General features: G+C 40.7%; 1 protein-coding gene across 15 annotated transcripts in view; it reads right to left on the reverse strand.

Annotated features, from left to right (window-relative positions):
• CELF2 (CUGBP Elav-like family member 2) overlaps positions 1–14,770 on the reverse strand; it is a 599,463-nt gene that overhangs the window by 117,834 nt on the left and 466,859 nt on the right. For all 15 annotated transcript variants that reach the window (XM_062210930.1, XM_062210931.1, XM_062210933.1 and 12 more), the window contains one exon: positions 7,852–7,934. In XM_062210930.1, the coding sequence (XP_062066914.1) occupies positions 7,852–7,934 (83 nt within the window). The remainder of the gene's footprint in view (positions 1–7,851; positions 7,935–14,770) is intronic.

Genomic DNA, 14,770 nt, shown 5'->3' on the forward strand with positions numbered 1-14,770 from the left:
CTTCATTTTGCCACTGTGCCATCCTACCATACCCTCATATGATATGACACATCAATATTCCTCAAACAATGGCAGGGGAATTTTGTAAATCTCATCAGGCAGAGTGCTAGGGCACTTACACACATTCTCTGCAAGCCTTCACAACAGTCCTACTAACTTGGTAAGTAGTGGAGACTATGCTGTTTAAAAGCAAAACAAAACTGCTGTCCAGCTGAGTCCTACCGCCAAAAAAGGGTGGCTATGTTTCCTGTTTCACCTTGCACTAGCATTTACAACTTTTCACCACCAGGAATCCTCATTAATTTTATCTCATAGCCTTCCTTGTACTGAGTAGGCGCTACTCTAAAAGTAACCAGTTTTTTTTTTTTAATTTTATAGTAGTTGATCAGAGCCATACATAAATAACTGCCATTCACAGTTACTGAACTGATGCTCTGCCAGCAGCAAGCAGAACAATTCACTACTCAGGTGGCATGTAAAAACTTAACGGTGGATGAAACAGAACACTTTCGATGGCCTTTTAGGAAGTATTAAAATACACTTTTCTAGATCCCTACAGATTGGGAAACAGTGGGTCAAGGGTTTCCCTCAATCCTTCAACTTTTTTTCTTTCTAGTCTAAAGCAGTAATTTGGGAGCAATCCTGCCACACTTGGCTGAGCCCCACTTAAGGGTGGCTCTACACCTGGACCCTAATTCATAATGGTGGGGCTCTTAGGGTGGGAAAGGGTTTCTGCAACCCGCAGGGGACTCATCAATGTCCATGTCCAAACTGTGGCACTCTCCTTCACAGTCATTAAAAAAAATCATTTTAGGGGCCAGTGCTGTGGCGTTGCATGTAAAGCCACTACCTGCAGTGTCTGCATCCCATATGGGCACCAGTTTCAGTCCCAGCTGCTCCATTTCTGATCCAGCTCTCTGCTAATGTGCCTGGGAAAGCAATGGAAGATGGCCCCAAGTACTTGGGCCCCTGCACCCATGTGTGAGACCTGGATCAGTTCCTGGCTCCTGGCTTTGGTGTGACCCAGTCCTGGCTGTTGCAGCCACTTGAGGAGTGAATCAGCAAACAGAAGATCTCTCTGACTCTCCCTTTCTCTTCGTAACTCTGTCTTTCAAATAAATAAATCTTAAAAAAAATAAAGTCATCTTAAAGAAAAACTGTTCACTTTTTATTTAGCTTTTATTTTTTCAGGATTTAAGAGTCAAGTAAAAACAACACACACAGCAGAGGGATGGTTCCTTTTAGGCAGTCCTACAAAGATTTCAGTGCAGGTAAAAATTCTGCAAATGTAAATTGAAGAATGTATACCAAATGGATGTCCTGACTCACACACTGCACAGCAGACACATTTTATATGTTGGATTGCTACCTAAGAAGAGTTCACACCTAAAGAAAATATCAAATAGAAACAATATCCTACAAGGCACACTTCTTTGGGAGCTCATAAAAAAGCTATACAGTCAGTGCCGTGCCCACTCAGCTCTGTACTATCCTGTTAAGAAGGTAGAAGGCAGGGATTATCATCATTAAATGGTAGTTCTAAAGCATCCTCTCTCATGCACTGTGAATCAGCCAGGATTCTGACTCAAAGCAAAAACAAACTTAAGAATTATACTGATGAACTGAGAAATTCTCGTTCATGAAGCCTAAAATTTAAAAGTTGACTAATGAAGTAATTAAGAGTAGTACAATCATAGGCTAAATAAAAGAGAAAATGTACCTTTAAGTTATATTGTCCTGCATTTTTTGACTCAAGTAATGTTTACATGTGTATGTGTGAATGTGTATAACTTTAATACACACATATGCATAAGATATAGAGATCCATGCATATGGAACAAATTATACCATATCACATATTAATATATGCAATAATGAGTCATTTTGTGTTTTGGAACATTTGTAGTACCGGTGAACAGAATCTTTTTACTAAAACTGTAAATTTTTCATAAATAAAACTAGCTCATATGGGCATTAAATATACAATGGCTTATTTATGAAACATTTATTTGGTTTAAGCATGGTGACAAGCTTTATTTTTATTTATTTATTTTTGATGATTTAGTTACAATGGGCACGGCTGCTATGACTGTATTCCCTACTATTTAGAATAGTGCCTGGCAAACAATAAAACTTCCGTAGTTATTGAATGAATCAATACTCTAGGCGTTCCATAAGACACACATATTTGAGGCTTCAAACCTGTTCACACAGATGTTTTGGCTCTTTCTTCCATAATGATTTTAAAAAAGGGATCAAAGAAAAAACTTCATCTAAGTTGGCCTAGTTTGAGCTTCATTCAAATGGGATGGGTTGGGGGAAAATTTCCAGGATATGAGGAGATGAATTTTGAGAAATTTTATGACAGAAATAATGATGATGATGACAATGATAAAATAATAATCATGGCTCTGAGAACAAAGGCATTAAATACATATTAATAATTAGTAGAACAGCTCAAAGAAAATGAGTACCTCAAAATATATTACAATGGGCAAATTGAATTTGGTCCCAGTGCGAGCCAAGCTGTTCTGCTGCACAGAACAATAAACCCTAGCATTGTACTATTTAAGGACACAGGGGGATAATTCTATGGAGGGTTGAGTTAGAGCCCACCTGGGAGGAAAGTGCCTACCCACACAGGTAAATTATCTCTTCCAGGGCAAGGCTGGAATGGGCCCATCACTTCGTGTGGGTGAACATACTTGCCCCAAGAGACCATTTTATTTACAGCTCCTTCCTACTGGATCAGGCTCATTTGTTTTTAAATCTCAAATCTACGTGTAATCCTCGCTCACAATGCATGTGTTATTATAAAACACCTTTCAGTATGCTACTGTGGAAATGGAGTGCTCTAAACAAATGTTCTCTTAGGGCAGTAACTCCTTAATATAAACTGCATTTAATAAAACTGGTAGTAATTCTACAAAGAAAAGGGTAAGGCATATTCAGAGAAAATGTCTGGGAGAAATTTGCAATTAATATTTTACAAGACATTTAGATTCTGCAGATTCCTCCTTGCTGTTAAAATTTAAGAGCTTTTTCAAACTGTATTCCTCTCTGTTATTACATCCTTAATTAAATTAATTTATACAGCAAATGCTCTAATGATACTGCTGTAGACTTTCAATCAAAAAGCCTTACTTGTTAGAAACAATGTGTATTAAGACCTTGAAAAAATGACAGAAGGCATAATGCTGTCACAGGCACAGGGATATTTGGTCTTGACATCTGATTATTGAAAAGGTCTTGGTAATTTTTCTGGGCCTGAATTAGTGTCTTTATCTTACTTTTTAGTTGAGCTAAGTTAGGTCAAGAAAGGAAAACAAAACGAATCTTGCAAGTTGTCTGTACAAGGATTTCACTCTGGGAATCCAATGGTGGACAATATGACCTTTCTCTATATTAATACTACTGGTTAGGTTGTGCCTATCTGAAAGCTTAAACAAAGGGAGCTACAGCTAAGCTCAATCTGTTACATCCAAGTGGAGGCAAACGAAATTTGTACAAGAACACAGAAGACACAACCATGGACAAAGTCAATCCAAGGACGTTAGATTAAATCCAATGGCTCATCAAGCAGCCCAGCTGGTACAGGCATGGTCACAAAGTTCTTTTCAGGCTTTAAAATCACTACTCAATAGGGATCTAAGGTGTGTATATGTGGAACTGTATTCTGTCAGAAATGGAAGAGCACCACAGGATAAACCAAGTAAATATAATTATCTGTCTACTGTCCATTCTTCTAGTTAGACCAGCTGGAGGTCCCATCAAGTTTAACTTCTGTTATTTCCTGCCAATACCTAATTTAGTGCCTGGAACATAGTAGGCACTCAGAAATCATTTGTGGTTTTTTAATCTCATGAAATGTCAGTAATTAATAAGACACTATACTTTGAGATTTGATTTATTGCTTCAACATCAAGCAACCACATCTAGAAGACAGCATGACCAAAACAAAGAAATGACCCTGATTCTCCACTCTTTGTTGAGCTGTTAATTTTGCTCCCTATTTTCTACTATTGTATTTCTAGTTTTTATATTGAACTTTAAAAGATATAAGATCCAATGTTTTTTTTTTTCAGTTACACAGTAAGAGGTAGGCTTGAGAAACATATCCAGCTACCTTATGTAGCTCGGTGAGGCCTGCTTCTTCACCTGAATCCTACTGCCCTTCCCCATTTCCCAGTACTCACTACTACCACCACCACACAGAGTCTTTCAAATCTATGTGCAACATGACAAAGACAGTGCTTTTAATTCAAATCAAACAGCAAGCGCCTTCGACTGCATAACAGACAGTCCTATCAGAGTGTTTCCACTAGGTCTACTGTAAGTTCTTTGTTTCCCTCAAGAAAGGAAGATGGGGCACAATGGGGGAAAGCAAATTCCTACATATTAATAATCAAGTTTGGTTGCACAATAAAAGTTCCTTATTAAAAAATCAACTGCAAAAGAAAATTACATAGCAAAAAACCCCAGAAGTATTTGATCTTGTCATAAATTGAGTTTTGGACACTTTAGAAAAAAGGCAGCAAGTGCCATTTTAATGGATTTTATCCGCAGGAAAATGATTACAACCAGAAAAGCTTTAAAGTGTCAGCTGGTGATGCATTTTTCTTTATCCCTTTTATTTTTATTCAGAAAGAAATTGAAGGCATATGGCAAAGTGCATCATTAATTTCTTATTAATTTCATAATATGAAGGCAACCAGTTAAAATAGTAGTGCTACAACTTTAAATTACTGAATTCACTTGGTATTTAATGAGAGATTTAGCACAGCAGGGTTTCTGTTAAATTAAGTTGTGCCTTCACATCACAGTGGGAAAACAGGTGTATATTGGTTTAGAATTATGGAAATGTTGACTAATTCGGAGGCTTGTAATCAAACAGCAAGGCACTCTGTAATATTTTTTTTTCCAAGAATATGCATTAATCTTTCATGCCTGGTCCCATTTCTTCTTGTCCACCAAAGGCTCACAGCTGAAAGGCAATCACTTTCCTGTTCTTCCTGTAGCTGTTGTGGTGATGTTTGTTAGATAAAGCTGTATAGAAGAGCAAGCTGTGGAACTCTGTACCGATTCACCACGTTTGATATGGCAAATGTGAGAAGTGTATACACTGTAAAGTCAGATCTGACTTTAAATGTTTGTTTAACCTGCTTCAGGTAATTGGACATATTAAAGTGAACTGGAAAACAGAAAACTAAAAACAACCCTCCAACTCCCGAATTATTGTCCCTAACAATTGGTCTCTAAAAATCACTTTCCTTATATTCTAAATGCAGAATTTTTAGAAAGAAAAGATAATGTGCATACACACATTTAAATTATGTGAGTATATTTAAATTGCATACAGATTTAGATGTATTTGAATACAGAATATAATATTTGTTCACTATCGGATGGGTGAGAGTAACATATCCCAAACAGAAATATACCCACTAGTATTGCCTATGAATTTCACCATGCCCCATTCATCATATTAATTCTGGGTTTCTTGACAAATGAATATGGCATGTTGGAGCTGTGCTTCCAGTAGAGAGGATGAGTACAAATGAACTAAGCTTTGACTTCATCTAAAATTATGCTATTTGGAGTCAAACTATACTACACCTTAAATATACGTAATAATTCATCATCTCAAGTAATATTTTTAAGCATACTCATGTGCAATTTTGTGTACTAATTACTACAAAGCATTTCTCTGTAAAAGAAGGAATACAGACTGGTCCCTGGGTTGATTAGGAGCCTAGGAAATGAAAATTATTTTATTGTTTTGTTGGCTGAGCTAGTAAATACTGTTAGTTGCTCCACTCAGTAATGGGACCCAATGTTGCAATCTTCAAAAATTTACATGGGAAAAATTCCACTTATATGGAGAATAAAGCTGAAATATCACCTGTTTTTTAAACAAAGCACTTAAATTTAATTTGATCACTAATAAAAATCACCTCATGGGCTGGCATTGTGGCACAGTGGGTAAAGCTGCCACCTGTGCCAACAGCATCCCATATGGGCACAAGATGGTGTCCTGGCTGCTCCACTTCTGATCCAGCTCCCTGATAATGGCCTGGGAAAAGCAGGGGAAGATGGCTCAAGTTCTTGGGCTCCTGCCACTCACATGGCAGACGTGGAAGAAGCTTTTGGTTTCAGTCTGGCTCAGCTCTGGCTGTTGTAGCCATCCAGGTAGTAGTAAACCAGTGGATGGAAGGTCTCCTGTCTCCCTCTCTCTCTGACTTTCAAACAAATCAATCTTGTTTTAAAAATGCAGGCTGCTTAAAAAAAAAAAAAAGAAAACCTAAGTAGTTTCACAGAAAGTAGTTAAATTGGGAAGAAGCATTGTGGTACCACTCCCTTGTTTTTCTGAATGTTCTATTTTATGATTTGCTAAAATTAAAAGACAAAAACTAGAGTGCTATGATTTGAGACCAAAATTCATAATTTATTACTTTTAGGTAAGAGGTTCTGTTTTGGAAACCTTTTGTTCAGCATCTTTCCACTACAAATATAAAAATTTTTGGAGGGGCTGGCGCTGTGGCACAACAGGTTAAAGTCCCAACCTGCACCTTGGGCATCCCATATGGTGCCGGCTCTCTGGCATCCCATATGGTGCTGGTTCACTTCTCATTCAGTTCCCTCCTCCTGTGCCTGGGAAAGCCTCAGAGGATGGCCTAATTCCTAGTGCCCCTGTACCCACATGGGAGACCCCGAAGCAGCCCTGGCTTCGGATTGGCTCAGCAGCAGCTGGCTGTTGCAGCCATATGGGGAATGAACCAGCAGATGGAAGACCCCTCCTCCCTGTCTCTTCCTGTCTTTCAAATAAATAAATCTTTAAAAATATTTTAATGGATCTAAAGTGTATTATACAAATACTATCTTTTCTTGGGTAACAAGTGATAAAATGCTTATATGTGCCTGTTATTGTCAGTAAGCACACATATGTTTGTGTATTTGTACAGAGACAGACAAAAATCAGAGTTAAAATTATACCTTGAAAATACTAGGGGCATTGGTTATGTTATTCTTATCAAACCAAGTTTCAATTAAATTTGGACTGCCTACTACAGAACCTTCATATTATGTAAGCACATCAATGTGATGCTAAATTAACTTATCACTGATATTTGTGTCAATGGGGGAATATCCAAACAACATAGGGAAATGTACATAAACATGAAATATGTAAAAATGCCATAAAGTCCTCCAGAAATAATGTATTCTGATGAAGTTGCTATAGGCAGCATCAGTTCATTTCTAGGGAATTTTACTGATCATGAAATATTACTGGGAAGGAAATGGGAAAAAATATGATAAACTTTGTGTTTTCTGTTCTATGTCAACATGAAGCCACAAATTGGGCATTAAGACACGGACTTTGTTAACCGCCACTGACTGTTTAGAAATCATTAGGAGGCTTGATATTACAGCTGTACAGGGCACATTTTTGTCCTTTCAAAAGAAAATATAAAGACTACATCTGAAAAGGGGCTCCTGGTGAGTAAAAGCTTTTCCTTTTCCATTTGCTTCTCTTGTGTGTGTTGGGTTTTTTCCTTTTAAAATCTTAGCCCACCCAATACACTTTGGCAGCTGCTGCTACCCAGTGGGGTCACTCTGATTTTCTAACCAGGGGACGTGCTATTTGAGAGCTCTCCCCATCAGTGTTAATGCCAGGGCTTCTGTACGGGCCAGCCAGCTGGTTTGACTGCTGTAGGGAACAGAGGGGTCAGCACACACTCCTCAAAAGACCAAAGTCATTTTTGGCACTAAGAGCTCATAACTAGAACCTTCAGTTGAAAGGACCATTTTCAAGCAATAAAGTGATTTTGGTACAAAAGTAAACCGACTCACCCCAGGTAAAGTTTTAATATTGTGCAGTGCATTCTGGGCCTCAAGTGCAGCTTTTCTTGTATAAAATGTTACGAAACAACAACCTACAGAGAGAAATGAAAAGGTTTTAGAAATTTCTGTGAATGCTTTGCTTAGATATAATGGAGACTGCAGCGAAGAAATAATCTACTTAAAAGGATGCATAATTTAAAAATAATAAAGCGTATGAGAACAGTAATAACAACATCTCAAGCATTTACACCGTGCCTTTCATCCAAAATCATATTTATTAGCTTTACCCATGTTGGAAACCAATTCATAGCTCAGTGCACCAACTATTTGGATGGAGCTACTCACGAGTGAGGGTGGGATGTGGCAGTGGGGTGGGTGAGGAGAATACGACCTGTTTTTGGCTAGCACCTACCTAAAGAGACATACTTAATCATGGTAACAATAGCATAAATTTACAGTAACTACAATTATCTGAAATACCTCTAGAACATCACACTTTTAAAACACGTTCTAAATTCAAAGGTTTTGACAACTGGATTATAAGCTTCTTAAAAGCTGGGATAATGCCTTATTCTTTTTTATCTTCATCACAGTACAAAATGCAAAGTTCTGTACATATGACACTCAGTACTTGTCTGTGAAAATCAGAGACTGTATTCTAACCAGTTAGAAATTAAATGGGTGGTTACATGGCCAAAAAGATGTTAGTATAGTCTGGCCCATGTATTAAATATGGCTGTGGCACACCAACTGCTAACCTCTTGATTCCTCATTTCCAACAGCCAGTGGGAGTCCAAGCTGAAAGCCCCCCAAGAGAAGGCCAGGAGAGATCCTCTTTGCAACCAACCTCTTCTGTCAAAGTAAATGGTGGTGAGACCTTAGACCATTCCTTCTGCATCTGCAGGATGGCTAGCCCCTACTTCAACTTGCAGATGAAGACACTGGGTAACAACTTACTAATCAGCATATAGTTCTCTCAGCACAATGAGGCTTGGACAAAGGAGATGGACTTTAGAAATTTGAAGGAAAGAAAGATGGTACCTTTTTGTTAAGTGGAGAGGAAAAAAAGTGGAGCAAGGCACTCATTAAGACTGTCTAAACTTTGGTGGAGAAGACTTGCAAAGCCAGACAAGGACAGGAAGAACTTAAGAGATATGCATCAAGCACAGAAAATAGCAGGAGAGAAATGTGCAGCTCTGACGCACCAGTACTGGTTCGGTAGGGAAATCATATAAATCAAGACAAAGATCAGAACAAAAGAAGGAGGGAGCTAGCAAGGAAAGACATTGAAGACTTAGAATCACATATCAGCATTCCAATTTTTCAAAATAAAAACTCATTCAAGAGAGAGGGGAAAATGATGTACAAAGCCATTCGCACAGCATTGTGAAGTGCATCTAAGATTCCTCCTCCTTATCTGGAAACTTATCTTGGACTTAATTTCATCAAAATCCACCAAGATTAATGTTCACAACCTTTTGGAAAACCAGAGTGTGACTATGGCTCATTTACAAACTTCCATGCATCCAAGCATCAGAAATCCTTCTTTAAAGAACCAGAGGCCGGCGCCACGGCTCAATAGGCTAATCCTCCGCCTTGCGGCGCCGGCACAGCGAGTTCTAGTCCCGGTCGGGGCGCCGAATTCTGTCCCGGTTGCCCCTCTTCCAGGCCAGCTCTCTGCTGTGGCCCGGGAGTGCAGTGGAGGATGGCCCAAGTCCTTGGGCCCTGCACCCCATGGGAGACCAGGAGAAGCACCTGGCTCCTGCCATCGGATCTCAGAGCGGTGTGCCGGCCGCAACGTGCTACTGCGGTGGCCATTGGAGGGTGAACCAACGGCAAAAGGAAGACCTTTCTCTCTGTCTCTCACTGTCCACTCTGCCTGTCAAGAAAAAAAAAAAAAAAAAAAGAGATGGAGAGACTGACCATTTTAAAATAGGCTCACACTTCAGCTAATTTGATTTCTTTGACCAAAATTTATTTGGCCATGCTACTTGACAGTAGACTTTTTTTTTTTTTTGACAGGCAGAGTGGATAGTGAGAGAGACAGAGAGAAAGGTCTTCCTTTTTGCCGTTGGTTCACCCTCCAATGGCTGCTGCGGCCGGTGCATCTTGCTGATCTGAAGCCAGGAGCCAGGTGCCTCTCCTGGTCTCCCATGGGGTGCAGGGCCCAAGGACTTGACCATCCTCCACTGCACTCCCGGGCCATAGCAGAGAGCTGGCCTGGAAGAGGGGCAACCGGGATAGAATCCGGTGCCCCGACCGGGACTAGAACCCGGTGTGCTGGCGCCGCAAGGCGGAGGATTAGCCTGTTAAACCACGGCATTGGCCTGACAGTAGACTTTTTAATAACTAGTCAACTAGTGATTTCAGCTTCACTGTCGCAGTGTAAACTCCAGAAGAGCCACAGGGGTTGCTTCAAATTAAGGAAGTCAAGTCCCAACTCCCACTAAACTACTGTAGTCATTTTGAGAAGAAAAATATCAAACATGTTTCACCAGGTTTGGGACAGAAAGAACAAGAAAAGCCATCTCAACACCTCCAACTAACAGACCCCATTTAGTTCTCCTTTCCCTCTTCTGGTCTTAGCTTTGGGGTAAGGATCAAATGGCAAGTTCCAAATTTCAATCTTATTGAATAATCAAAGCTTCAATAAGGAGGCACGATCTAATATTTTAAGGCAGGTGGTTCTGGAGGTGATACACTCCAGAAAAGAAGTTTTAGAGATGGATGAGTTTGTGGGGAAATTTGAAAAGCAGGAAACTAAGAAAGAATAAATGTGGGAGATGAAAAACAAATGCCAGCTTGGCCATGTTCAAAGCCAAGAATGAAAAGTTTAGGTTGTCCTAAAGGAATAGAAGAATGACAGAGAGGCTGAGAATAGAGAACAAATTACAATTAGACAAAAGCAATACAGAACAAAGATGGTATAAACTAAAGCAATCTCGTGTCCCTTTCATATTAGGTGAATTTGAAAAGCTCTGACCAACACGCAGTGATCTCAGGAATAAAGGAAGCTCTCCCGCTATACCAACAAAATCCCTACCACTTGCTGCTGCCTGAGAGTCCACTAGGAAGGCACAGATCATTTTCTGTTAAGTATCAAGCTGCTGCCCCTGGGGGATGGAGACTTCTAACTGTTCCTAGCTGTCTGCGCCTTAGTTTGAGGGTGGCTACTTAGAGAGAGAGAGAGAGAGAGAGGGAGGGAGGGAGGGAAGGAAGGAGGGAGGAAAAAGGAAGGAGAGAGGGGGAGAGGGAGAGAGGGGAGAGGGGGAGGGGGGAGGGAGAGAGAGGGAGGGAGGGAAGGAGGTGGAGGGAGGGAGAGAGGGGGAGGGGAAGGGAGAGAGGGAGGGAAGGAGGTGGAGGGAGGGAGAGAGGGGGAGGGGAAGGGAGAGAGGGAGGGGGAGAGGGAGGGAGAGGGAGAGGGGGAGAGGGAGGGAGAGGGAGAGGGGGAGAGGGAGGGAGAGGGAGAGGGGGAGAAGGAGGGAGGGAGGGAGGAGGAGAGGATGAAGAGAATCTTCCATCTGCAAGTTCACACCTCAAATGGTTACAACAGATGGGCTGGGACAGTGGCCTGGAACTCCATCAGGGTCCCCCACATAGGTGGCAGGAACTCAAGGACTTGAGCTGCCACCCACTGCTTCCCAGGTACATTAACAGAGAGCTGGATCAGAAGCAGAATAGCTGGGACTTAAAGCAGCACCCGAATATGGGATGTGGGCCTCTCTAGTGGCTTAACCGCCTGGATTTCGTCTTGAATGAGGTAGGTGGGGGTCCCTTCCCCTCTTTTTTTTAATAAAGGGAACATTTGAAGCTGCTGAGCAGTATGGAATGGCAGGTGAAAAGGGGAAAGGAATGGAGAGAGGTGACTCAAAGTACAGAATAAGAACTGGGAAAATATCTAAAACGTCCAACTCGAAAATGGAATTTAATTATCCTGAGGCCTAAAAACAAGTGGTTAGGCATTTCTTTGATAACTACAATTTATTTTCAGTTTGAATTGCTATAATTTGATAATGGATCCATAAAGTGATCCTTCCAGCTCACAAGTTGGGGCTGTCTAAATAAGGACAGCACAATGATTCAGAACGTGAGCTCCAACATGTAATGGTACCCCAGTTCCACCAGTTGCTAGCTAGGAGTCCTTGGGTAGGTGGCTTAATCCCCCAGAGACAGGCACATGGTAAGCACTGGATGTGTTGTAGGCTCCTGTTTTTTGTTATGACTTTTAATTATAAGTTAAAGAGGAAGTACACATATGAAGGGGTACCCCAAAGGAGTGGAGGTATGTCACAATGTTCCATTGTCATTTATTTCAAATGAAAATACTTTTAATCAAATAAAATATCAAACTCCTAACAGTTTTAACCAGGGTCCACCTTGCCTGTGCAACTGGTAGGGTGAAATAAGGAATTTTGTTGTTATAGATCCCCTTCACACTATACACAGCTTTTATCTCATTTATGACAGAAATTATGCTAAAATAAACTCTAATTTTACTGGAACTTTAATAGAACATCCTATGCTGTGATGCTGGTGATGTACTTCCCTCATTTGCCCCTGACCCTTTAGGTGCCACACTTAGCAAATCAACTAGGAACCTTTGTGTGTATTTGGAAAAGATGTCCCATCTCCAGGTGGACACAACCCCTTGTCACAGCCCATGGCTTTGTGTCCAGGGCTGCCCCTGTTCACAGCCTCAGCAGGGCACTATCATGCAATGGACAACTTGTACAAATATGGAGTCAAGGGACAGACAGTGAGACAGGGGTAATACTCTGAGAGTCTTCTCTGGCTTTCATAGTTTGGTTCCTGCATGACTTTGGGGAAAATGTCTTGCTTTCTCCGAATCTTAGTCACTTTAATTCTATCCCCTCTAAATCAGTGAATAAATAACAGATTTGCCTAAAATACCCCCACCCCTTTCGTACGAGGTAAACAGCCAAAGTGTTTCTGTTAGAACAGATAAGAAAGAACCAAAATTATTCTTTACCTTTATTGTGTTAAAAGTGTCTTATACTTTATTTGGCATGCATAATGATTCCGTTAATAACAACTGTGTTTGGTTATCTTAAATGCTAAAGGATAAGTATAGCCCTCCAGATTTAAACAGTCATTTCAGATGCAGCAATTAGTGTTTCTCCACCACGGGACTTCAATTCATGTATTTCCAGAATAAGCATATATTTGAAAGATTGTTGTTTCTGTAAGTATACTCCCAGCTAGCAATCAATCTTTTTTTAATTCATCTTCACTTAATATACTGACTTAAACATCTTAGATTCATTGACTTGCACAGAATGTCTCAACAAAGAAAGCAGAAATGCCATTATTTGCCTTCATAAAGTAATTATTATGGCAAAAGGTTAGGGAACTACTATAGATCCCAGAAAGCCCATGAAGGTTCAACAAGCATGAAATTTTCTTTCTTGCCGGCCCTAACTGAACATACAGCTGTTAAGGGAACCACCTGTTTCTCAGATTTCCCCACGCCAGCTGTAACTCAGGTCTGAAATGTACTGGATTCATTTCCAGGTCAGCTGCAACACCAGATGGCTCGGCAATCAGATTCCAGAGACAGGCCTCCCTCCTTCTGCAGGTTCTGTTTCAAACATCAGTGTAAGGTGGGTGGTTAAACACCTACAAAACCCACAGATGCTCTGTGATGGTCAGTGGCTGCAACACGTATCAGAGCAGCCAGTCCCTCAGGCCTCAGTATTCATTCCTACAACCCCCTTTCCCTGCTGCCTCTGTAGTACAGAGGAAGGTTCTGTTGATATCAAAGAAGATAAATGACTGGCCAAGGGACACTGGGGCTCAGCAGATACAGGTGCAGTTTCCTAAGTAAGGAACTTGATTTCTGCCAGTCTCAGGAACCACGTTAGAAAAGCAAACATGACCTCACATACCCAGGTTATTCTCTGAAATCTCCTATTTCAACATGTTCAACAGTTCATTGCATTTTGAAGACTTTTAGACTTTGGAGCCAAAGTTATAATAAGTCATCATTCATATGTCTATTGATCAACCCCTTCCCTACACTCCTCATCAGGACTTGAAGTTCACAGATGAAGTAAGTACAGTGGTAACACAAAAGGTAATTACAAAACCAAAACCCAGTCTCAGGCACAGATTAGACAAAGTGCCTAACATCTCCACTTCTGGTGACCCTTTTTGTGGATCACGATAAAGTTCTCATACTTCTGTACATACGTTACAGGGGTAATATGTGAAATCTAGGCAGCCACTAACATGTCACAGTATTTAATTATGCTGTTCAACCGTGACCATCTAGCAGAGTCTTGAGGAAGGGAACGTAAGAGAGATGGAGTATGGAAGACAGCTCCTGGGGTAACCTATAGATCTATGGATCTTCCTGTCTATGAGGCGGGCCCGGGTGAGGGCTGACAGCATCTTTGGGTAGTCAGGAAGCACTGGGCTTCAAGGTAAGGGTAGAAGTGCAGAACACTTACCTATTTACAATTTCCAGTCTGCTTACCCCTTTTGTTCTACCTTCCCAGAGTATTGTCAGGGGGACTGGGTGCCTGCTGCCACACAGATTCCCCGAAATTGGTAAGTTTAGCAGTATTTTTGCATATGTTCAGCTGGTAAAGCAATGTGTAATCAGTATTATAATTGTGAGATATGATTATACCATGATGTATCAGAAGTTTAGAGCAGCAATTCCCAGAGAGGCTGAGTGCTACATACTCCAAATAGGGTAGTTGGTATCTGACTCTCTCTTTTCACTAATAGTTCCTGCTGTCATAAAAAGTTCCCTCAGATATTTTTCCCACATAACTGCTGGATAATTTCAGACACTGGTACAAAATTCTTGCTGTTTCCAAAGGTAAAGGCACAAACAAGAAAGGCCAATGGCCTACACACACACACACACACACGAGCAGTGTAAAACTATAAAGAAAACACT

Source organism: Lepus europaeus, chromosome 14 (genome assembly GCF_033115175.1).
Source record: "Lepus europaeus isolate LE1 chromosome 14, mLepTim1.pri, whole genome shotgun sequence".
Lineage (NCBI taxonomy): Eukaryota > Metazoa > Chordata > Mammalia > Lagomorpha > Leporidae > Lepus > Lepus europaeus.